Genomic DNA, 21,994 nt, shown 5'->3' on the forward strand with positions numbered 1-21,994 from the left:
CACAGACTTCCATGGGCCTGAAGACAAAAAATAAAATTCTTAGATTGTTAGACTGATGCCTGAGTCCTTTCAAAATCTAGACCAAATTTACTCTCAAACTTGTCTCTCACAAAATCCCCATCCCAATCTGATAATTCAAATATGATGAATTTGTTTGGGCAAAAGAATTTGCTATAGGTGTTAACATCCTCAAAATAGAAAAAGGTTAACCCTGCTATTCCAGTCTGAGGAATAAAGAACTAATCAAATAAGCACAAAGATTTAAGTGTAAGGGTTTTAACTATAGAAACAAATACTGTAAATGTCCCCAATAATAATATAATTAAAATATAATTATAGTAGCTATCATCCATTAGGTGCTTTCTTTATGACTGTGCTGAGTATCTTACATGAATTATCCACTAGTTCGGTGATGCCTTTGTTAATTTCCCAAGGCAGAATTTTACTCTCAGCACCTGACAAATTAAATTGCACATAACAACAGCTATTAGGTACTGAATGACAGCTATGTGGTACTAGGCACTAATCTAGCTTCTTTATATATACTTGCAATCTTCAAAAGTTTGTTTTGAACAAGGCAGATAAACAGGCTCAGAGGGGTGCCTGGGTGGCTCAGTCCATTAAGCCTCTGCCTTCAGCTTGGGTCATGATCTCTGGGTCCTGGGATGGAGCCCCACTTCGGGATCCCTGCTTAGCAGGGAGCCTGCTTCTGCTTCTCCCTCTCCCTCTGCTGCTCCCACTGCTTGTGCTCTCTCACTCTGTGAAATAAATAAATAAAATCTTAAAAACAAAACAAAACTGCGGCTCAGAAAAAATAATTTACATGTCAAAGATAAACAGCCAGCAGATGGCAGAGCAAGAATAAAAATTAAAACAGCTATTTTTCGGGGTGCCTGGGTGGCTCAGTCGGCTAAGCGTCTGCCTTCGGCTCAGGTCGTGATCTCAGGGTCCTGGGATCGAGCCCCACATCGGGCTCCCTGCTCTGTGGGAAGCCTGCTTCTCCCTCCCCCACTCCCCCTGCTTGTGTTCCCTCTCTCGCTGTGTCTCTGTCAAATAAATAAATAAAATCTTTAAAAAAAAAAAAAAAAAACAGCTATTTTTCATGAAACACTAAGCCTCAGGTCCCGGTTCAGAGTTCTTTAGATACATGAGTTCTTTCAATTTTTACATCCTATGAATCAAGCACCATTATAATATGCATTTTAAAAATGAAACTGAGGTTTAGGTTAAATATCTTCCTTATATTTACATGGCCAATATGTTGCTAAACTGGGACTCCCAAAACAAGAATGAGGCCACAGCCTGTATTTTTAAGTTTTTAACCACTATGCTATCATAATATTATAATCATAATTATTGAGCTCATACTACTTAACATACGCTATATGCTATAAACTATGTTAAACACCTTACATATATAATTTCATTTACTTCTCATAAAAATTCTATAAGTTAAATTCTTTCAGTATCCCCATTCTACAAAGATGAGGATACTGAAGTTTTGAGGGGTTAAGTAATTTACCTATGATGATACAGCTAAGAAGTAGCAGAGCCAGAATTAGACCCCAGGCAATCTGACTGTAGAGTTCAGTTTGTGCTTTAATAAATCACTACAGTGGCTGCCATTTATATCTGACTCCAAATCTAGGTTTCTTTTACAATCCCATGTTAATCACAGTTTTTTATGACTGTATGTCTCCCCAACTAGACCATGATGTTCTTCAAGTTCAAGGAACCTATTAACGCTTTCTTTATATCCCTAGCACCCAGCATAGTCTCTGACATTTGCCGGTTCAAAAAAAAGGAGTTCAAATTAGAAGACTACTAAAGGGACTTGCCCCGTGTCACAATATTTCTAAGAAGTGGGGCCAAGGAATGCCTGGGTGGCTCAGTCAGTTAAGGGTCTGCCTTCAGCTCATGGCATGATCTTGGGGTCCTGGGATCGAGCCCCGTGGCAGGCTTCCTGCCCGGCAGGGAGTCTGCTTCTCCCCCATCCCCTTCATGTTCTCTCAAATAAATAAATAAAATCTTAAAAAAAAAAAAAAGTGGGGCGAAGACACAACCCAGATCTTTGATAATGAAGTCCATACCTTTTCCACTATACCATACCATCTCTCAGAACAATTATTAGTTTGGCACTAATATAAATTCCAAAAAACAATTTGGGGACCAGTTGGTTGTTATGATGGCTCAGACATGAGGTGTTGATGCTGTGGATTAGGGTAGAGGCAATGAACTTGGAAAAAAAATCAAAAGTGAAAAATAATTTGAGGGAATAATTAACAACATGTAGTAAGCATTTCTGAATCCCCAGTACCAAGCACAATGCCTGGCACTCTACTAAACAGGCGAATGTTATTTGAAGGACAGGCCAACATTCATACAGCATACTTTTGCCATATATTATCTCATCTAGCCCTCACAACAGTCTTGTGGAGCTGGTATAGTAGACACCATTTTGTATAGGAGAGTACCAGAGCTCAAAAAGAATAAAAGACTCAAATTCATCCAGTTAGAATGTGAAAGAATTGAGCCAAGGTATCAAGGTATTTAATCCCAAACATTACACCCTTTTTCTCATTTCATATAGCACCCTCTGGTGAGAGAGGAAGGGAGGTGGAGGAAGGGAAGCTGAGATATTAAAAAAAATAATAACTCCAAGATTTAAAGTAGGAGTTAACCAGGGTAACCTGGGAGAAAAAGTGTGTGTGTATGTGTGTAGCAAGAGAGGAGCACAATAAAGCACATGGGATAAAATGCTAAACGTTTGGACAATTTTCATGACTGCTATGTGAGAATTCTTTGTATTATTTTTGCAACTTATTTTATAAGTCTGAAATTGTCAAAATAAAAAGTTAGAAAATAAAAATAAAAAATAGTGGATATGGAATACTTCCATAATCTCACTGACAAAACTGATAAGAAGACTAGGCAAAGGATTATTTCTTCAGAGGAATTTGCTGTAGTCAATGAGAGTCTGTCTGTTCAGGCAAGGACAGAAAAGGAACTAAGGCTCTGGTGAAAGAACTGAGCTGAATATGCAGATTTAAATAGCATCCCCTAGTGGTGACAGCTGAATAGTAAGAATAGATAAATTCTCAGAGGGAGTGATCAGGAGAGGTAACTAAGCCCTGTAATTAACTATCACAAGTACAGGGGGCAGAATGACATGGTCCCGGAACAATGGCTGAAAAAAATACCCTACGGCAAATAGGAAAAACAACAATTCCAGTATGAAACAACAGTGCAGATCTTTTTAATTTTTTTTTTAGTTAATGTGTTTTCTGGAACAGGACATAATCCTGACAGTGAATTATTCAAATAAAGTTTTTCCAGACTGGTCCTCTCAAATACTGCTGGTCAGAGTGTAAACTGGCACAATTTTTCTGGATATGAAAGATTTAATAATCATAAAAACATCCACACTCTTGATCCAGTACTTCTTCATTAGGTAGAATTTACCTAAAAATGGTAAATAATCATAGATATTTACAAAGGTATTTACATAAAGGGATTGATTACAGTTTTTCTGATCAAAAAAAAAAAATCCACACATACAAATGTCTAAAATAAGAGAAAATGATAAGCAAATCATGGTATATCAATTCTATATAATATTACACAGCAATATGTATGTTTCTGAATAGCTTTTAATGACATAGCAAAATGTTAAGAGTAAAATATTACTAAGCTAAATAAAAACTGTATGTAGCAGGATTTCAATTAAACATCTACACAGTCATAGGAAATTATAGTGCCTGAAGAATGTTTCAGAAGCTTAGAAAGCTACCTCTAAACTAAATATGTTGTGGTGTATCTATAGAGAAGAACAAGGGAAAGAAATGAAATAAAAAAGGATAGAGGATACCTCGAGGTTAGGGGGATGTGGCACAGAGGAACACATGGGGAAAAAAATTGCAGTGGTCATGTTCTATTTCTCAAGTTGGGATGCCAGGTTTTTAGATATTGGTTTTTTTTTTAAAGATTTTATTTATTTAGATATTGGTTTATTATGTTCCATGACTTATATAAATGTTCATATGGCTTTTTGAATATATCAAATTATTAAAAATGGAAAAAGACAAAAAATAAAAATTAGTGGAAATGAAAAAAAAGCTGTTTCTGTTTTTTTAAGATTTTATTTATTTATTTGACGGGTCAGGGGGGAGAGCAAGCACAAACGGGGGAGCAGCAGGCAGAGGGAGAAGCAGGCTTCCCGCTGAGCAAGGAGCCTGATGTGGGGCTCGATCCCAGGACCCTGGGATCACAACCAGAGCCGAAGGCAGTTGTTTAATGGACTGAGCCAACCATGTGTCCCTGTTTCTGCTTTTCAAATATTATAAGATAACCAAGAAACTATCATTTTATCAAAGATATTTTTCAGTATGTGTATTCAAACTAAAATAGACATTTTTATTAGACTCAGTAACATTTTAATTTTGTTTTCTTTTTCTTCTTTTAAAGATTTTATTTATTTGACAGAGAGAGAACACAAGCAGGGGGAGTGGGAGAGGGAGAAGCAGGCTTCCTGTAGAGCAAGGAGCCCGATGCGGGGCTGGATCCCATGACCCTGGGACCATGACCTGAGCCGAAGGCAGACGCTTAACGACTGAGCCACCCAGGCGCCCCAACATTTTAATTTTGAATGAAAACATTTATGTATATACACACACATACATATGCATACTTATTATTCCTAAATTGGCCATAATGTAACTTCTCACCACTGCTCTTATACCTTTTCCCTACACAGTCTTACATTCCCTAGGGGTTTTAACATCGGATAATGATGGACTGGGTTGCAAAGGAGTCTTGGGAAGATTTTCAGAGGCAAGGTAGAGAGGCAGCTATGATGTATAAGGGAAGGAGACAAGAAATAAAAAGAGATTTTGGAGAAGCATATCTGTGAACTCTGTTCTACTTTACAATGTTCCAAAATTTGCAAATAAAGACTTAAGAGTTATTTTGAAATGACTTTTTGGCTGCGGGGGATTATGTTCCATGGATTATGACACTGCTGAGACTAGATACATAGGTTACAACTTAAATAGTTAAACATAAGCAATTAAAGAATTTATTCTACTATTAAAGGTAGGTGTATACACATATCTTCTCTTCTGCTCCTGCTTTATGTATCACAGAGCAGGGCCTAGAATGAAAGGAGGTTAGAAGAAGTCTTGACATGACATTACCTAGGGGAGACACAGAAGGCTCCCAGATGTTGAAAAAAAAAAAAAAAGAAAGAAAATAGTAGGAATTTTCATCAATATACATCTCTCTGGCACTTCAATTTATAAAGCCTTTTCAAAACAATCATGATGACTCTGTGAGTTATGGAGAATAGAAATTATTTCTGTTAGGAACCTGAGGTTCAGAGGAATGTTTACCAGTGGTAGCCACGCTCCCTTTCTTTATACATGCTGTTCCCTCTTCCTAGAATGCCCTTCTGCACCTGTCCATCTATCAAATTCCTATTCATACTACAAGAGGCAGCACCTATGTCCACTCCTCTAAGGTGTCCCTCATGTACCAAAACACAGGCAGATATGATCCCACTACACTCTGTATGTAGTTCTATTATAGTTATCTACTTTTGCTTACATGGCTATCTCCCCCTCTAGACTATGATTCAAATTTTTTTTTTCCTGTGGCCCACTTAGGTGGGGCAAAAAACTTCATAGCCTACCCATCCTTCTTGGTTCCCAAGTTCCAGTTGGAAAGAGTGTTAACAATGAAGTACCATTACAAGGACAAAAAAAATTTTTTAAGATTTTTTAAATTTATTTATTTGGCAGAGAGAGACACAGCAAGAGAGGGAAGACAAGCAAGGGGAGTGGGAGAGGGAGAAGCAGGCTTCCCACGGAGCAGGGAGCCCGATGCGGGGCTCGATCCCAGAACCCTGAGATCATGACCCTGAGCTGAAGGCAGATGCTTAAGGACTGAGGCACCCAGGTGCCCCTACAAGGAAATTTTATAAATATCTGGTTTAACAACAGGAAAATGAATGTTTCCTATTTAACAACACATTGTCAAAGTCTAAATTTGGAAATTTTTATGTCAAAAATATTATTGGGGCACCTGGGTGGCTCAGTCGTTAAGCGTCTGCCTTCAGCTCAGGTCATGATCCCAGAGTCCTGGGATCGAGCCCCCGCATCGGGCTCCCTGCTTTGGCGGGAAGCCTGCTTCTCCCTCTCTCACTCCCCCTGCTTGTGCTCTCTCTCTCGCTGTGTCTCTCTCTGTCAAATAAATAAAATCTTTAAAAATAATAATAATAATATATTATTAATGCAAATATACATCACCATACATGAGATTAACCAAATAAAACACAACAAATGATATCAATAATGAAGTTAAATTAATGACAATTCATAATTAAGATAAAAAACTAGCAACCATAAAAAAACTACCAACTCAAACATTGCTGATGCATTGATTACAAAGCTCTCTTCCAAGAAATTACAGGAATTCCATAAAGCTACATTTGTACATATGTAGTAGGAGCTTTGCAACACTTGCAAGTGTCAGACTTCTTCATAAAAGAGTCTTCAATAAACTCGTAATCCGCTAACTTTAGCTTTATGATTACTAAAGTGTAGTAATTCTTAGTGACTAAGTGGTTCTCTACTATGGAGGCTTTAGTACATAAAAATTAACATCTGAGGAACTGCATCATTTACCAGCCCCTAGGAGTTAGGAAAGGATTTTTAGAACAGTTCATCATCTATCAGAAGGAGCTCAATGTCCCACATACTGAAAACGACCGGGGTTAAGACCCAAGCCTTATCCATTTTTATGTCCTCTACTCTGGTACAGAGCAAATGACTGGTGTCTACTGAGTGTGTGAATAAATGAACTATCTATAAGCAGATTCCCTGCTTTTGAAACACTGCTTCTTATAAGAACATGGTACAGCTAGGGGTATGGGATAATGAAGACAGGGCAAAAAAAGAATAGCTCCTCAAAACAGCTTTTTCCACTTGACTACTTTCTAATAGCAAGAAAATGTCTTACTGAGATATCAACTCTCTTTCTCTCCCTCTCTTCAGAAAAGACATCCATGCACTTATAGCAGTATATCTTTTTGGATGGCTTTCCATTTCTTTAGAACTCAGCTCCATACCTTCCAGACAACAAAAAGGATCCCTCCTTATCTATCACCTATTAAAATCCTAGGTCCAGTATTCCTTCTACTAACTACAATGCCTCTGTAAAAGTCATTTCATTTTTGTGCCTAAGCTTCCTTATCCATAAAATGACATTTGTAATATTTTTCCTTTCACTTCATAAGGTTATTGTATCAAATGAAATAAAGGATATGAATATGCTTTGTTAACTCTAAGACATTGTTACCAGGGACATCCATAAAGTGTATTTTTCCTTGTAATTAATCAAAAGAGAAACCTCATTACTGAGAGGTTCTGGAGGCCACAGGGTCTGTCTTTGAGGAATCTCATACTGACACTCATTAGCTCTTCCTAAACGTTCTCATGGCTTTCTTTTAATCATCCTTAATTTTTCTTTTTTCTTTTTTTTGCTTTCTCATATTCTCTTTCCTTGAAGTATTTAGTCATCTACACAACACTCAGCTAGAGGTATTCTCAGTCCCCATGACTTAGTTATCTATCTTGTAGGTTGGTTTGTTTTAGAATTTTAAAAACTTCAGGCGCCTGGGTGGCTCAGTCGTTGGGCGTCTGCCTTCAGCTCAGGTCATGATCCCAGGGTCCTGGGATCGAGCCCTGCATCAGGCTCCCTGCTCGGCAGGAAGCCTGCTTCTCCCTCTCCCATTCCCCCTGCTTGTTTCTCTCTCTCACTGTGTCTCTCTCTGTCAAATAAATAAAATCTTTAAAAAAAAAAAAAAAGCTTCATCAGTTACTATATTACCAGGGTCAATATTTCAATATTCTAAGCAGTGGCCCATCCATTTCTACCAACTGGGGAGGTGGGGGACACTGGGAATTGTCTATATATCACAACTGTAGTCTACTGTTGGAGGGGACTGGGGCTTCCACTGCTACTAGTATGACAAAAAACTGAAAGAGATCAGGGATCTTTTACACTTGGAACTGAAGCCCCATAAAACGCACCCAATAAATTATTTCTTGAATGAATTAGTAAATTACTACATTGTAATTTGTCTGGAAATTCATTTTATTTCTCCTATTGACACTACTTCAGGAAATATCTGGTATACAAGTATTAAAATTGCCTTAATTCCTCAAGATAGACTTTGTGGTTTCAGGATCACTGAATATTGAGGTCTCTCTTTTGGTTAATTATAAGGAAAAATACACTTTGTGGATGATGCTGGTAACAACATCTTACAGTAAACAAAGCAAGCTCACATCCCTTATTTCATTTGATACAATAATCTGATGAAATGAAAGGAAAAATATCACAAATTTCATTTTACAGATAAGGAAGCTGAGTTACAAAAATAAAGTGCCTTTTCCAGAGGCACTGTGGTTAGTAGAAAGAATACTGGACCTAGATTTGAATTCTAGGTGGTGTTACACTACAAATTATCTCACTTTTCTGACCCTCAATTCTGTCCTTGGTAGAATGGGGATAATATTGGTACTTATCTCATGATGCTATCTATTGTCAGGATGAAGTGAGAAAGTGTGTTTAAAACCTGTAGCACAATGCCTGATAGAGTAATTATGCAGTAAATATTCCCTTCCTACTAGAAATGATCTCACACAAGTAATATAAATTTAAGTTTCAGACACATAGGACAGCAGGTTCATGGTTGTAAATTCTCAAGAGAGACCTTTCCCATCCAGAGTCCATATTAAGACAAATAAGCTTCTTTGTCTCCCTACACCATCAGGTAGACATTTTTTAAGTCTACCTTTTCACAAAGGGTGTAGACATTTTAGGATCCTGGCTTTTTGTAGTTATCTCAGCTCTAACTCATGTGAATCAGGCTCAAAATCTCATTTCCTACCTGAAATGTTCCTAAACCTGACAAATCCTCCAAGAGAAGACAAATGGCTCTGGTAGTGCTCCTTTTTTTTTTTTGGTACACCTGGATGATTTTTTTTTCTTAAGATTGGACCAGAAACCAGTGACTACAAAGATTACAAACTTGATAATTTTATGATTAAAAATAGTTTATTGACATCTCTCTGGAGGATTGTGTAATACTGTTCTGAAAAGTGGTGGTTTGGGAGTCAGCCTGCCTAGTTTAAAGTGCCAGTTCTACCACTTAGAAAATGATATAATTTTAGGCAAAGTACCTAATCTCCCTGCACCTCAGTTTTATGATCTGTAAAATACAGATAATAACAGTATTTACATCATAGGATTATTGTCAGAATTAAATAAATTTTAAGTGCAAGACACACAGAACAGTGACTGATATATTAACTGCTCAGTAAATACTACCTATTACTATAGAATAAAAACTCTATAGAACAAAAACTGTGTTTTGTTCACTGCTGTATTCCCAGAGCCTAAAATAATGCCTACTACATGGTACGCACTAAATGTTTATTGAAAAAACAAATGAACAGTCAGGCACAAATTTATTGCTAGGTTTATTTAAAATACTTTTGCCCCTACTCCTGGGTGGCTCAGTCGTTAAGCAGCTGCCTTGGACTCAGGTCATGATCCCAGGGTCCTGGGATTGAGCCCCGCATCGGGCTCCCTGCTCGGCAGGAAGCCTGCTTCTCCCTCTCCCACTCCCCCTGCTGGTGTTTCCTCTCTCTTGCTGTCTCTCTCTCTGTCGAATAAATAAAATCTTTTTAAAAAATTAAAAAAAAAAAAAAAAATACTTTTGCCCCTAGATAAAAAGACTATCTGACAATAGAGAAATATCCTAAGTCTAGCCCTGAAATTAAAGTGTGGGAATGAAAGGCAGACAAGTGTCATGAGTTCATGGGTATAAGAAACTTCAGATATTGGACAATCTTTGATTCCTCATTTTAGTAGTACTCCTTGGGAAATCTCTTCTTAGTTTATTAGTTTTGGCTTTTTGGTTTTTTTTTGTTTTTTGTTATTTTCTACTGCTAATTCAACCAAGTCAGACTTCTAGCAATAAACATCTAAGATAACCTTAGATATGATCTAAATCCTTCATCTTCTTCCCCAAACACAATCATTTTACAAATGAGGAAGAAGGTCAAGAAGGTAACGCCAAGGGCACAGATATATTGTGTTCAAGCATACAGATATATCAAACTATTTGGAATGGACTATGAGCACTTATTTTTCTTTTTTAAAAACCATCAACTACTCCTTAAAGATCCCTAAATGCCAGATAAAAACGCAGGTAAGGCAAGCTTCTTGCATGTATCACTTCAAGGCCTGGCCAGTGTGACCAACAGCTATATGCTAAAGGGCAAGGAGCTAGAGTTCTATCTAAAAAAAGATCAAGGCCTGGAAAGGTAAATAAATCCCCTTACTTTCCACCTTAACTCATATAATAAAACAATCTAAGAAACAAAACAAAAATTCAGGTCAGTAATCACTGAGCATATGAACAGATCATAGGATTCGTGAACTCAAAGAGATACTTCAGCATTATTTTTCTCTTAACTACTAGCATGAGTTTTGAAATATAATAGAGTAAACAGAGAAGCCAGGTTAATAATGTAAAGAACACTGGGCTTGCAGTCAGTGCTGGCTCTGCTACTTACTAGCTGTGTGATCTTAGGAAAATAAATTCTCAGTTTTCTTATTTGTAAAATTGATGCTAAACTTTTTTTTTTTTTTAAGATTTTATTTATTTATTTGACAGAGACAGACAGCAAGAGAGGGAACACAAGCAGGGGGAGCGGGAGAGGGAGAAGCAGGCTTCCTGCTGAGCAGGGAGCCCCACGGGGCTCAATCCCAGGACCCTGGGATCATGACCTGAGCCAAAGGCAGACGCTTAATGACTGAGCCACCCAGGCGCCCCTGATGCTAAACTTCTATCTTGACTACTTCACAAAATGGTGATGAAGAATAAATGGATGTATATATGAAAAATGACTTTAAAATACTAAAATACTACACAAATATTAACATAACCAAAATTTTTTGGTGTGAAAAGTTGGGTAATATATTCATGGAGGTAAGAGCTCAAGTGCCCTGATCCCACAGGACTATAGCTAATAGAATGTATCTACTATAATAACTTAACCTTTAACTTTCTAGAATCTTAAGAGGTGGAAGAGATCATAGAGAAGATTTAATACAACTTTTTCATTTTAGAGATTTTTAAATAGAGGCACAGAGAGGTGAAATGATTTGCCAAAGGTTACAAGTTCTATGAAAAGAAAAAAACTGGTATTATATAACCAAGAACATTCAAACTTTGAAAATGTCCTTAGAAAAGGAGAATATGACATTGCACAGGCATTAAGATGCTGGAGAGCTAAGAAAAATGTTTGTACAAGGGAGAACTAGATAGGAAAAAAGAAAAAACAAACAAACAGAAGATCTTTATACAGAGCTAACAAAATGTTTAAATAATTAACCACCCCTCTAGATTTACAAGTAACTCATTCTTTACTATCTGTGTTTAAATATTCTATTCTCTAGAAGGACATCTCCACAAATTATAGACAAATAATTTGAAAGTGTTTGTACAAAAAGACATTGCTTAGCAATTCATCGTGAAATCATTTGGCTTCCTCCCCAACTCTTCCTGCTGAACTGTTTTGTTTTTTTTTTAAGATTTTATTTATTTATTTGACAGAGAGATATAGAGAGAGCACAAGTAGGCAGAGCGGCAGTGGCAGGCAGAGGGAGAGGGAGAAGCAGGCTCTCTGCAGAGCAGGGAGCCCGATGTGGGGCTTGAACCCAGGACCCTGGAATCATGACCTGAGCCGAAGGCAGACGCTTAATGGACTGAGCCACCCAGGCGCCCCCGTGCTGAACTCTTCTAGACAGAAACATCCATATATCCCAGGTCAAAAGTAACACTTGGGCTAGTAAGAGAAAAACTATCTGATCCAACATTTCTTGCCCACCAAACCTCTTTTTCCCCTCAGGGGAAAAAGTATTCCCCTGAGGGGAAATACTGCACAGAGTATTCATCCTTTTTTTCTGCCTTTCGTAACTCACATCTCAGTTAACATTACCTTATCATATTCTCTACAAAGTGCACACACTAAACAAATATTTACCTACTTACTATGTCTCAGGCATTATGCTAAGTGCTTAAAACATGAAGTTGAAAAAACACAGTCCTGTCCTTGTCCTCAGAGAGCTCACAATCTGGAGAGACAGCCATCTTCCTTAACTAACAATGCCAAGCACAGGAGAGGCATATAGAAAGGAGTAACCCAAGGCTGCCTGGGGGTAACTGAAGGCTTCGCAAAGGAGATAGGCCTTAAGGGGATATTGAAGGTTTAATAGTCAAAAAGTCAGGTAGGGAGAAAGCATTCTAGACAAAAGGAACAGTGTAAGCAAAACTTAGAGGCACAAAAAACTCTTAAGGTGTGCTCAGTATTACTAAGCATAAATGCAAAGACTTTTCTCATAAAATGATTAGATCATTAGATTAAAAGACCAGGTAAGGGTCCTAGTATACTATGCAAAACACATTCATTTAGCAACCATTTGCTGAGCCCCAACTATGTGCTAGACACTGTCAAGTACATAGGATACAGATCTTTGTAGACCCATTGCTGTCCACATATATGGTTGCCACCTGAGTTGTGCAGTACAACCTGTGTGGCCCTAGCAACCCTATAAGGCTGCTATAAACTAGCGGGACCCAAACTGCAGGCTCCTTAAGTATGGTAGAGTCCACAAATTCACACACATAGCAAGTATGCTCTGTATACAATAAAATTTTGAAATATACACTATTTTCAATGCTGTTAAATTAAGAGTGCAGTATTGGGGCACCTAGATGGCTGTCATTAAGCGTCTGCCTTCAGCTCAGGTCATGATCCCAGGGTCCTGGGATTGAGCCCCACACTGGGCTCCTGGCTCAGCGGGAAGCCTGCTTCTCCCTCTCCCACTCCCCCTGCTTGTGTTCCCTCTCTTGCTGTGTCTCTTTCTGTCAAATAAATAAATAAATTCTTTTTTTAAAAAAGTGCAGTATCATTCTAAAAGTTAAAAATAGAACTATCCTGGGGCGCCTGGGTGGCTCAGTTGTTAAGCATCTGCCTTCGGCTCAGGTCATGATCCCAGGGTCCTGGGATCGAGCCCTAGATCGGGCTCCCTGCTCTGCGGGAAGCCTGCTTCTCCCTCTCCCACTCCCCCTGCTGGTGTTCCCTCTCTTGCTGTCTCTCTCTGTCAAATAAATAAAATCTTTAAAAAAAAAAAAATAGAACTATCCTGTGATCCAGCTATCACACTACTGGGTATTTACCCAAAGAACACAAAAACACTAATTCAAAGGGATACATGCACCCCTACATTTACAGCATTATTTACAATAGCCAAGACATGGAAGCAACCCAAGTGTCCATCAACTGATGAATGGATAAAGAAGATGTGATATATATGCATGCATGCACACATACACACACACACTCACACACACACAAAATGGAATACTATTTAGCCATAAAAAAGAATGAAATCTTGCCATTTACAACGACATGATGGAGCTAGAGAGTATAATGCTAACTGAAATAAGTCGGACAGAGAAAGACGAATACCAAATGATTTCACTCATGTGAAATTTAAGGAACAAAAAAGCAAAGGAAAAAAACGAGAGAGAGAGTCAAAGCAAGAAACAGACTTTTAATTATAGAGAACAATCTGATGGTTACCAGAGGGGAGGGGATGGGGGTATGGGTTAAATAGGTGATGGAAATTAACGAGTACACTTGGGGGCACCTGGGTGGCTCAGTCGTTAAGTGTCTGCCTTCGGCTCAGGTCATGATCCCATGATCCCACGATTGAGCCCCGCATCAGGCATCCTGCTCAGCAGGAAGCCTGCTTCTCCCTCTCCCACTCCTCCTGCTTATGTTCCCTCTCCCACTCCCACTGTGTGTGTTCCCTCTCTCACTGTCTCTCTCTGTCAAATAAATAAATAAAATCTTAAAAAAAAGGAGTGTACTTGGTGTGATGAGCACGAGGTGATACATGGGAACTGCTGAATTACTATACTGTACACCTAAAACTAACCTAACACTATATGTTAACTAACTGGAATTAAAATAAAAACTTAAAAAGAAAACAAAAAAACAACAAATGCGGTGATAGTTATATCCAATTTGACTTTTCATTTATTGGAAGTGAACTATCTGTACATCCAATATTTTATTTGTGGAGACAGGCTTGCAAAGAGCAGCATGAAACCATTCCTTTTGTCATTTAGAAATAACACAGAACAATTATAAAAACGTTTTGATTTTTTTTTAAGTACAAAAATGCAACAATTCCAAATTTAAGGTTAAAAAGTCAGTTTTTATCTACTTTGATGCCATAAACATAGTAAGTTTCAATCTACATTGTAATATATACTCATTGGAAAATATGACAAATAATGCTTTATCTTATGTTAATGTGTCATTTGTTAAACAGGAAAAGGCTGAAATTTGTTTTAATATATTTTGTTTATTATTAAGTGAACTACATAAGTAATTTAAAAATAGAGTATATTGGGCGCCTGGGTGGCTCAGTTGGTTAAGCGACTGCCTTCGGCTCAGGTCATGATCCTGGAGTCCCGGGATCGAGTTCCACATCTGGCTCTCTGCTCGGCAGGGAGTCTGCTTCTCCCTCTGACCTTACCCCCTCTCGTGTTCTCATTCTCTCTCTCGCTCGCTCTCAAATAAATAAAATCTTAAAAATAAATAAATAAAAAATAAATATAGAGTATATTTTACTTAAAATTATTCCTTATACCACACAAAATCTATTTTAAAAAAACAAATGAGAATGGGAAGTGCTGATTCTTTTTACATGACCTAATATATGACCTTTGGGAGACCTACTATTTGTAAATAAAGGACTTTGGTATAGTAAATTTACTTTAATATTCTCATAAATCCCTAACAGCAACATATGTGAGAACTGAGGCTCAGTGAGCAAAACTGCAAAGCTATTAGTGATTCTGTGCTTCTTCTACAACTCCATAGTAATGCCTCTAAGGAAAATTCACTTCGCCAAAAAGTGGTGTACTCTGGCACCACTCTAACTTTGTATTTTATTTCCTTATATTCTCCTTCTTCTAGTTTAAATCACCACCACCAAAACAAGCCTAGGGTGAAAGTTCACACACTTATTTTCAGCTAGACTAGTGCAATAGCTCTTCCCACACCAAAACATGTTTCCTATTGATTTAGAGTGATAACCTCCAAAATCTCTTAATTATGATATTCCTTCACACACAAAAACAAGGTACTCTGGGTCTTTACAGTGAGGCCAAAACTCCTAAGCCTATGACTCAAGGTTCTCCATGATCTGACCCTAGGCTCACCCAGTCTCATCTTCTCCTGAACCCTCAATACTAGAGCCACCCATTTCCCAGAATACATCATGCCTGCTTCGGTCCCAGTTTTTATGCTCAAGCTGGTCCCTTTGCCAAGAATGGCCTTCCTTCCCAAACTCTTATCCAATAAACCCCCACTTGTTAAAACCCCCAATTCAAATGTCCCTTTTTCAACAATGCCTCCCTGACTTTCTGATCATCCCCAGTCATTTATTCATTTAACAAATATTTATTGAGCACTTACAATGCACCAGATACTATGTAAGCGTTAAAGATACAATGGTGAGCCAAACAAACATGGTCTCTACATTCACAGAGCTAGTATTTTTTTCATTGGGTTGCTATGAGGATTAAATGAGATAAAATATATAAAGCACTTAAAACAGCATTTAAAATACACAACCATGCTCAATAAATATTAGCCTAACCATACTATCTAAAATAGTTGCCATACACTCATATACCTTTGACCCTTAAACAGCACAGGTCTAAATTGTGTGGGTCCACTAATACACAGATTTTTTTACAGTATGGTACTGTAAATGTATTTTCTCTTCCTTATGATTTTCTTAGTAACACTTTTTCTCTATAAGAATACAGTTTATAATACATACAACATACAAAGTATGCATTAATTGACTATGTCACTGGTAAGGCTTCCAGTCAACAGTAGGCTATTAGTAGTTAAGTTTCTGGAGAGGTAAAAGTTATACTGGGATTTTTGACTGCACAGGGGTTGATGCCCCTAACCCTGGCAATGTTCAAGGGTTAACTATACAATGTCACTTTATATTTTACCCTGATTTATTTCTTTTTAGCACGTATGACTGCTTCTCATTATAATTACAATTGATATGTATTCTATGAAAGAGGGCTACATAATAGAGGGGGTGTGACTTAGGGGTCTTTCTGAGGGGGTAAGCAAGGCAGATGAGGTTTCCCTGAGTTTTCTGAGAACTCCAGGATATGCAGAGTTAAGCAGGCAAAAGAGGTACCACCACAGGTCATTCACTGTGCCATTTTTCTTATCGGTTTTCCACAATACAACTCCTATAATTTAATCTTTTCAGTTTTCTTCCTAAAAGCAAAATCCTGAGAAGCCAGCTGTGACTATCCCATACCATGATCCTACAACTTTTCCTTTCTTTGCACGCTTTGCATTTAAAATTAGTCTTTTTGCTTGATGTCTAGACTGTCCACACATACAATATACAAAAAGGCAGGGATCATATCTGTATTATTTGTAATATCCCCAGTGCCAACACAGTCAATGGCACTCAAAAAAAAAAAAAAGAATAAAAAGTAAGAACTACATCTTAAACCCGTGGTTCTCAAAGTGTTGGTCACAGAACAGAGAACATCAGCATAACATGAGTACTTGTTAGAAATGCAAACTGGGGCGCCTGGGTGGATCAGTCGGCTAAGCATCTGCCTTCAGCTCAGGTAATGGTCCCAGGGTCCTGGGATCAAGCCCCGCATCAGGTTCCCTGCTCAGTGCGGAGTCTGCTTCTCCCTCTCCCATTCCCCCTGCTTGTGTTCCCTCTCTCTCGCTGTGTCTCTCTGTTAAATAAATAAATAAAATCTTTAAAAAAAAAAGGAAAGAAAGAAATGCAACTATCAGGTCCTACTCCAACCTAATAAATCAAACTCAGGAAGTGGTGGCACAAACCCTCCAGCTGATTCTGATTTATGGTAAAGTCTGAGAACCCTTGTTTTAGACATCTTAACTATTCAAAACACAATAATGAAAATTTTGAAAAATATAAAATGCAAAGCTTTATAATAATGTTTAACTCTATTTACTGAGTGCCTACTACATATATTGCATAAGGAAATAAAAAAGAGCAGCCTCACAGGTAATTCTCAGCTCATAATAAGCTAATATTTTGCCTTCTCTTCACTTCTCCCAGACATACCCTCTTAACTACATGTATGTGGGGGTTTTTTTATTTTTGTTTTTAAAGGTTTTATTTATTTGTCTTAACAAGTAAAGAAAATCAAGTTAGTTGCGGGCAAAGTCGAAATTATAGTCATGCCTAATAAATCTTCCTAGTCACATTTCCTCATCTCTCCATGCTAAATAAAGGTAATCTGCTACCTACAATAGATCCTAATTACTTTCTACTCTCATTCACAACAAAGCATTCTTTGCCTTCCCAAAATGATCTATATAAACCATATTCATCTTTCTGGCCCAGCACAAATGACACCTTTGGATCCTAAATGCCCAGAAAGAGTTTAAATCTTCTCCCTCTGTACTCATACATTCATTCTCAGTGGGAGAACCAATGCTTCCAAAAACCTATAAATTTGGTGTCTTAGGCAGGACAGCTTACTTTATTCTAAAGAGATCATCGCATCTTACTACATTTATTTTTTGCACCAAAAATAAAATTCTCCAACTCACTCTTTCTATGTAGTCCTCTAGTTGTCTCAAATTTCAGTTTAAGATCATACTTGTCAGATAAGAAAATGAGAGCACAAAGTGAATCATTCAAGCATGGGTATGGCCTGGGCACTAGGAATAACAAGAATAAGTAGGCACAACTGCTGCCTAGAAAAACCCCACATTTCAGGGGGAGATACAGGTTACCACACAAAGGTAGTGTGATGGATTGTGTATGTGAAGGGTTGTTGTGGAGGCAGACACAGAAGAACCACCTAAAAATGCAGTCAGTCAAGAGAAAGTTCACAGATTAAATGATTTTATAATATACCACTTTCCTAAAAAATGAATAGGGTAAAAACAAAAACTGACTAACCTCCTAGAACATGATTACCAGGACTTAGTTTTGACTATAATATCATTCCTCCCACAGACCAAAATTTAGATTGCTGATATGATCAGCAATGTTTTTATTAAATGTACTGCAAACCATGTGTAACCCAACTCAATGAAAAACCAACTGAAGCCTCAACTTATTTTGAAACAGGAAGGAGAAAATTTGCAAATATAAGGGTCTCTCAACTAAAGGCAGAGAGAGCAAAACAAACGATGGTATCAGAAGGTATTAAAGAGACTGGCACAATCTGACTGCCAACCTGATTTTCAGTCTTCAGATGCTCTGGTCTCTGCCTCCAAACAAAAAACAAACCGTCTGTTCTGAGTAATAGTTAAGCTTGCAAATAAATATTTTAAAATTTCCCAAGCTGTACGTGCCTCCACATTAAAAGACGCTCAAAATTAAAAATTAAAAAAAAAAAAACGTTTCAAAACATGTTTAATTATTTGTCAAAGGCTAGATATCTCAAAAGGTCATAGGACGGATGCTGGCCGTCACCCCATGCTTCACTCCAAAACACATTATCACCCAGGTTTTGCAATAACACTAGGCAATAAGGCGTCAGGCTCTCGCCAATACTTCCCATCTCCCCCTTCCCCTTTACAAAAAAGAAAAAGAAGAAAGCTTACAAATCCCTATCTGCCCGCCCCACTGTTCCTGGGAAGCAACTGCCCTCAAATTGTTCCTGCACAGACCCCTGAAGCCTTAGAAGGAAATGGGGACAGCTGTGAGTGCGGGGGAGAAACGGCACTGGATTAAGGGGGAGAGGAAATGTGGCTGGTAGAGGACGAAGGGGAGAAAGGATACGGAGAGGAGGGGGCAGTGGAGATAAAATAATGAAAGGGTGTAAGAAGCGAGAGCAAAGAGCAGGAGCGAAAAACAGGGAGGAAGAAGAGAGGAACAGAGATCCCAAAGAGATAAAAAAGCAAAATGGTAGAGGAGAAAAGGAAGGTCGGGTTAAAGGACGAGGAGGGGGCGGCAACGGGGAACGCGAAAGAAGCTGTCACTGGGGGTGATAAAAAGGGTGTCACCGGGAAGGAGAGCGCTGGGGGGGGGATGTCACCCCAGCAGGTGGACGGGGAACAGGGGGAAGGAGAAGCGGGGGCGCCGAGGGGGACAGTAGCAAGGGGGTGAGGTAAAGGCAGGGGGCAGAAGGGGGCACCAGAGCTAGGGAGGGGCAGGCCGCGGGGGCTAGTGTGGCGTGCGGCTGAGGCTCAGGCAGGCCTCGCTCTCTCACCATGGCTGCGCCGGCCTGGTCCTCGGGCGTGCAGCCTCTGTCCTGGGTTCGGCGGCGGGCCGGGCCTGAGCCCGCCCCCAGGCTGAGCCGGCGCGGTGGCTCCAGGAGGCTCCGGGAAGCGGCGGCTCCGGGCTTGGCCCAGGCCTCGGCCTCCTTCCCTAAGAAGCTGGAAGTGCAGCAGCCGCAGCCGCAGCCGCAGCCCGAGCCGGAGCGCAAGACTCCGCCCCCGCGAGGCCCCGCCCCCACTGGCGAGCTGAGTTTGGTCCCGCCTCCGCCCTCACTGCGCAGACTCAGTCGAGGAGTCGCTACCGCGCGCCTGACCTCTGGGTTCTGCCCCCTTGCCAGGCCCTTAAAGGAGCCACACCCCCTCAAATCGTAGCTTCCCTCTAAAAATAAGAGCTTTAGATATTACGTCATAACAGGAGATTGGAGCACTCACTCGTTTCAGTAATCTATAAGCCCTTGCGTTTCCGGTTCATTGTCATTCGTTACCATTGTCGTAATTCTTAGTGATTTCCGTTCTCTTAGGTAATTCTTTCAATGCCCTCACATCTCAGGTTCTCCTCTCCGCTAGGGATCACTCTTGCCTTAGCCTCTCATTTCCATGCTCTTACCTTAGATCTCATTACCAATGATTGTAACCCCTGTATAATCTCAATTTTATTCATCCAACTCTCCCATCACACCCCCCTTCATTTCTAGCTCTCTTCCTCTAATACCCAAATCCAAAACTTCAACTCCTCCAAGACTCAAAATCCACTGATCCTACCACCTTTTCACTATTCCTTACATGGCCCTTTTATCCTCACTTCCGTCCTTGAACGTCCTTGAGTTTAGATTCTGTCGTCCATCATGAAAATCATTGCTAGGTATTAGCCTTCATTTCTCCAGTCCTGCTCTCCTTTCCTTGTGCTCTCCTGATTAAACTCTAATCCTAAACCTGCAGCAAAACGGAGGAGAGTGGAGAAAAATTCAGAATCATACTGATTCTGATTCGGCTCTCTTTAAATCTGATAATCTATTATCCTCAAATAGGCCTCTAACGCTTAGCTACATTTCTCCAGTTCCACACACTGTCCCACCGTACTAGATGACTGTCAAACCTTCCTCCCTCATCCTCACTTAACTGATGATTTTGCTACTAATTCACTGAGAAAATGAAGCAAAAAAAAAAAAGAGAGAGAGAGATTGAGAGAGAACATCCACAGCCACCATGACTTCCAGCCTACCTCTAACTGCTCTGCCTATAATTCTGCTCCTATATTCTGCCTTCCTTTCCTTTAGTAGGCATGAGCCATTTGACTTTTAACTGAGGTCAAACTCTCCTTAGTTCTTCTCAAACTACCTGTGCTAAAAGACTTTTTTTTCTCTGATCTCAAACCTAATTTTTGTAAAATGCAATAAAAATTAATTACTAAAACAAATTAAATTTTAAAACAGACATACCAAATGCAAGCCCAGATCATTTTTTTTTACTATCTTCACCACTTTTAAATGTACAGTTCAATGGCATTAAGTACATTCACTTTATTGTGCTACCACCAACCACCATCTAGCTCCTGAACTATTTTCATCTTGCAAAACTGAAACTCTGTACCCATTAAACAATCACCCCTTATTCTCTCCTCCTCCAGCCCCTAACAACCACCACTCTATTTTCTGTATCTATGAATTTGACAACTCTAAGCCAGACTTTTTGTTATTAAATTCCACAGACAAAATTTTTCTGTTAAATTGCTATAAAAGCTTCTAGGGGCACCTGGGTGGCTCATTTGGTTAAGCATCTGACTCTTGGTTTTGGCTCAGGTCGTGATCTCAGGGTCATGAGATCCAGCCCCACATCAGGCTCCTGGTCAGCAGGGAGTTTGCTTGAGATTCTCTCCCTCTCCTCCTGCACCTCCCCCCACTCACACTCTCTCTCTCTCTCTAAAACAAATAAAATCTTAAAAAAGAGCTTCTAAATATTTACTCTCAATTTCTACCATAAATTGGTAACAAGCTGTTCACAGACCATCTCTAGTCCACAAATCACACTTTTGGTAGCACAATGCTAAGTCCCACATTGTTTCATTTCCTCGAAGACATCTATCCAGCAATTCTTCCTATCTTCTACATCGTCATTTTGTTTTTCTCTCCCATTGACATACCAACATGGACTTATTTCTTCCATCTCAAAAAAACAAAACCAGAAATACCTCTCTTGACCCAGCTTGACTCTGCAGCTCTTAGCCTGGCTCTCCAGCCTGCCCCATTTTTCTGCCCTTCTTTATAGCAAAACATCTCATAAGGGTGGCCCGTTACTGTGCTCCTTGATGTCTTGACTTCCTTTTTCCCACTCTGTGGACCCATCCTCTACTACTCCACTGAAATGCTCTCATCAAGGCCACCAGTGACATAATTTATTAATAACAATTTTCACTCTTACTTGACCTACCATGAGCACTAGACACAGCTGATCATTTCTTCCTCCTTGGCTACCATGGCACTCCACTACCCTGGATCTTCTTCTATTTCACTGGCTGCTCCTGGCTTCTTCACATTTCTCTGACCTCTAAACACTGTCTCAGTCAAGTATTGACTTTGATCTTTTAT

General features: G+C 39.3%; 1 protein-coding gene across 1 annotated transcript in view; it reads right to left on the bottom strand.

Moving 5' to 3' along the window:
* Positions 1 to 19,774, bottom strand: part of ZYG11B (zyg-11 family member B, cell cycle regulator) — a 67,798-nt gene extending 48,024 nt beyond the window's left edge. The window contains exon 1 of the mRNA XM_035018538.1: positions 19,403 to 19,774. Within this exon, the coding sequence (XP_034874429.1) occupies positions 19,403 to 19,405 (3 nt within the window). The 5' untranslated portion in view covers positions 19,406 to 19,774. The remainder of the gene's footprint in view (positions 1 to 19,402) is intronic.
* Positions 19,775 to 21,994: the final 2,220 nt, after the last annotated feature.

The sequence above is a fragment of the Mirounga leonina genome, unplaced genomic scaffold (assembly GCF_011800145.1).
Source record: "Mirounga leonina isolate KUSES-001 unplaced genomic scaffold, KU_Mleo_1.0 Mir_173, whole genome shotgun sequence".
Lineage (NCBI taxonomy): Eukaryota > Metazoa > Chordata > Mammalia > Carnivora > Phocidae > Mirounga > Mirounga leonina.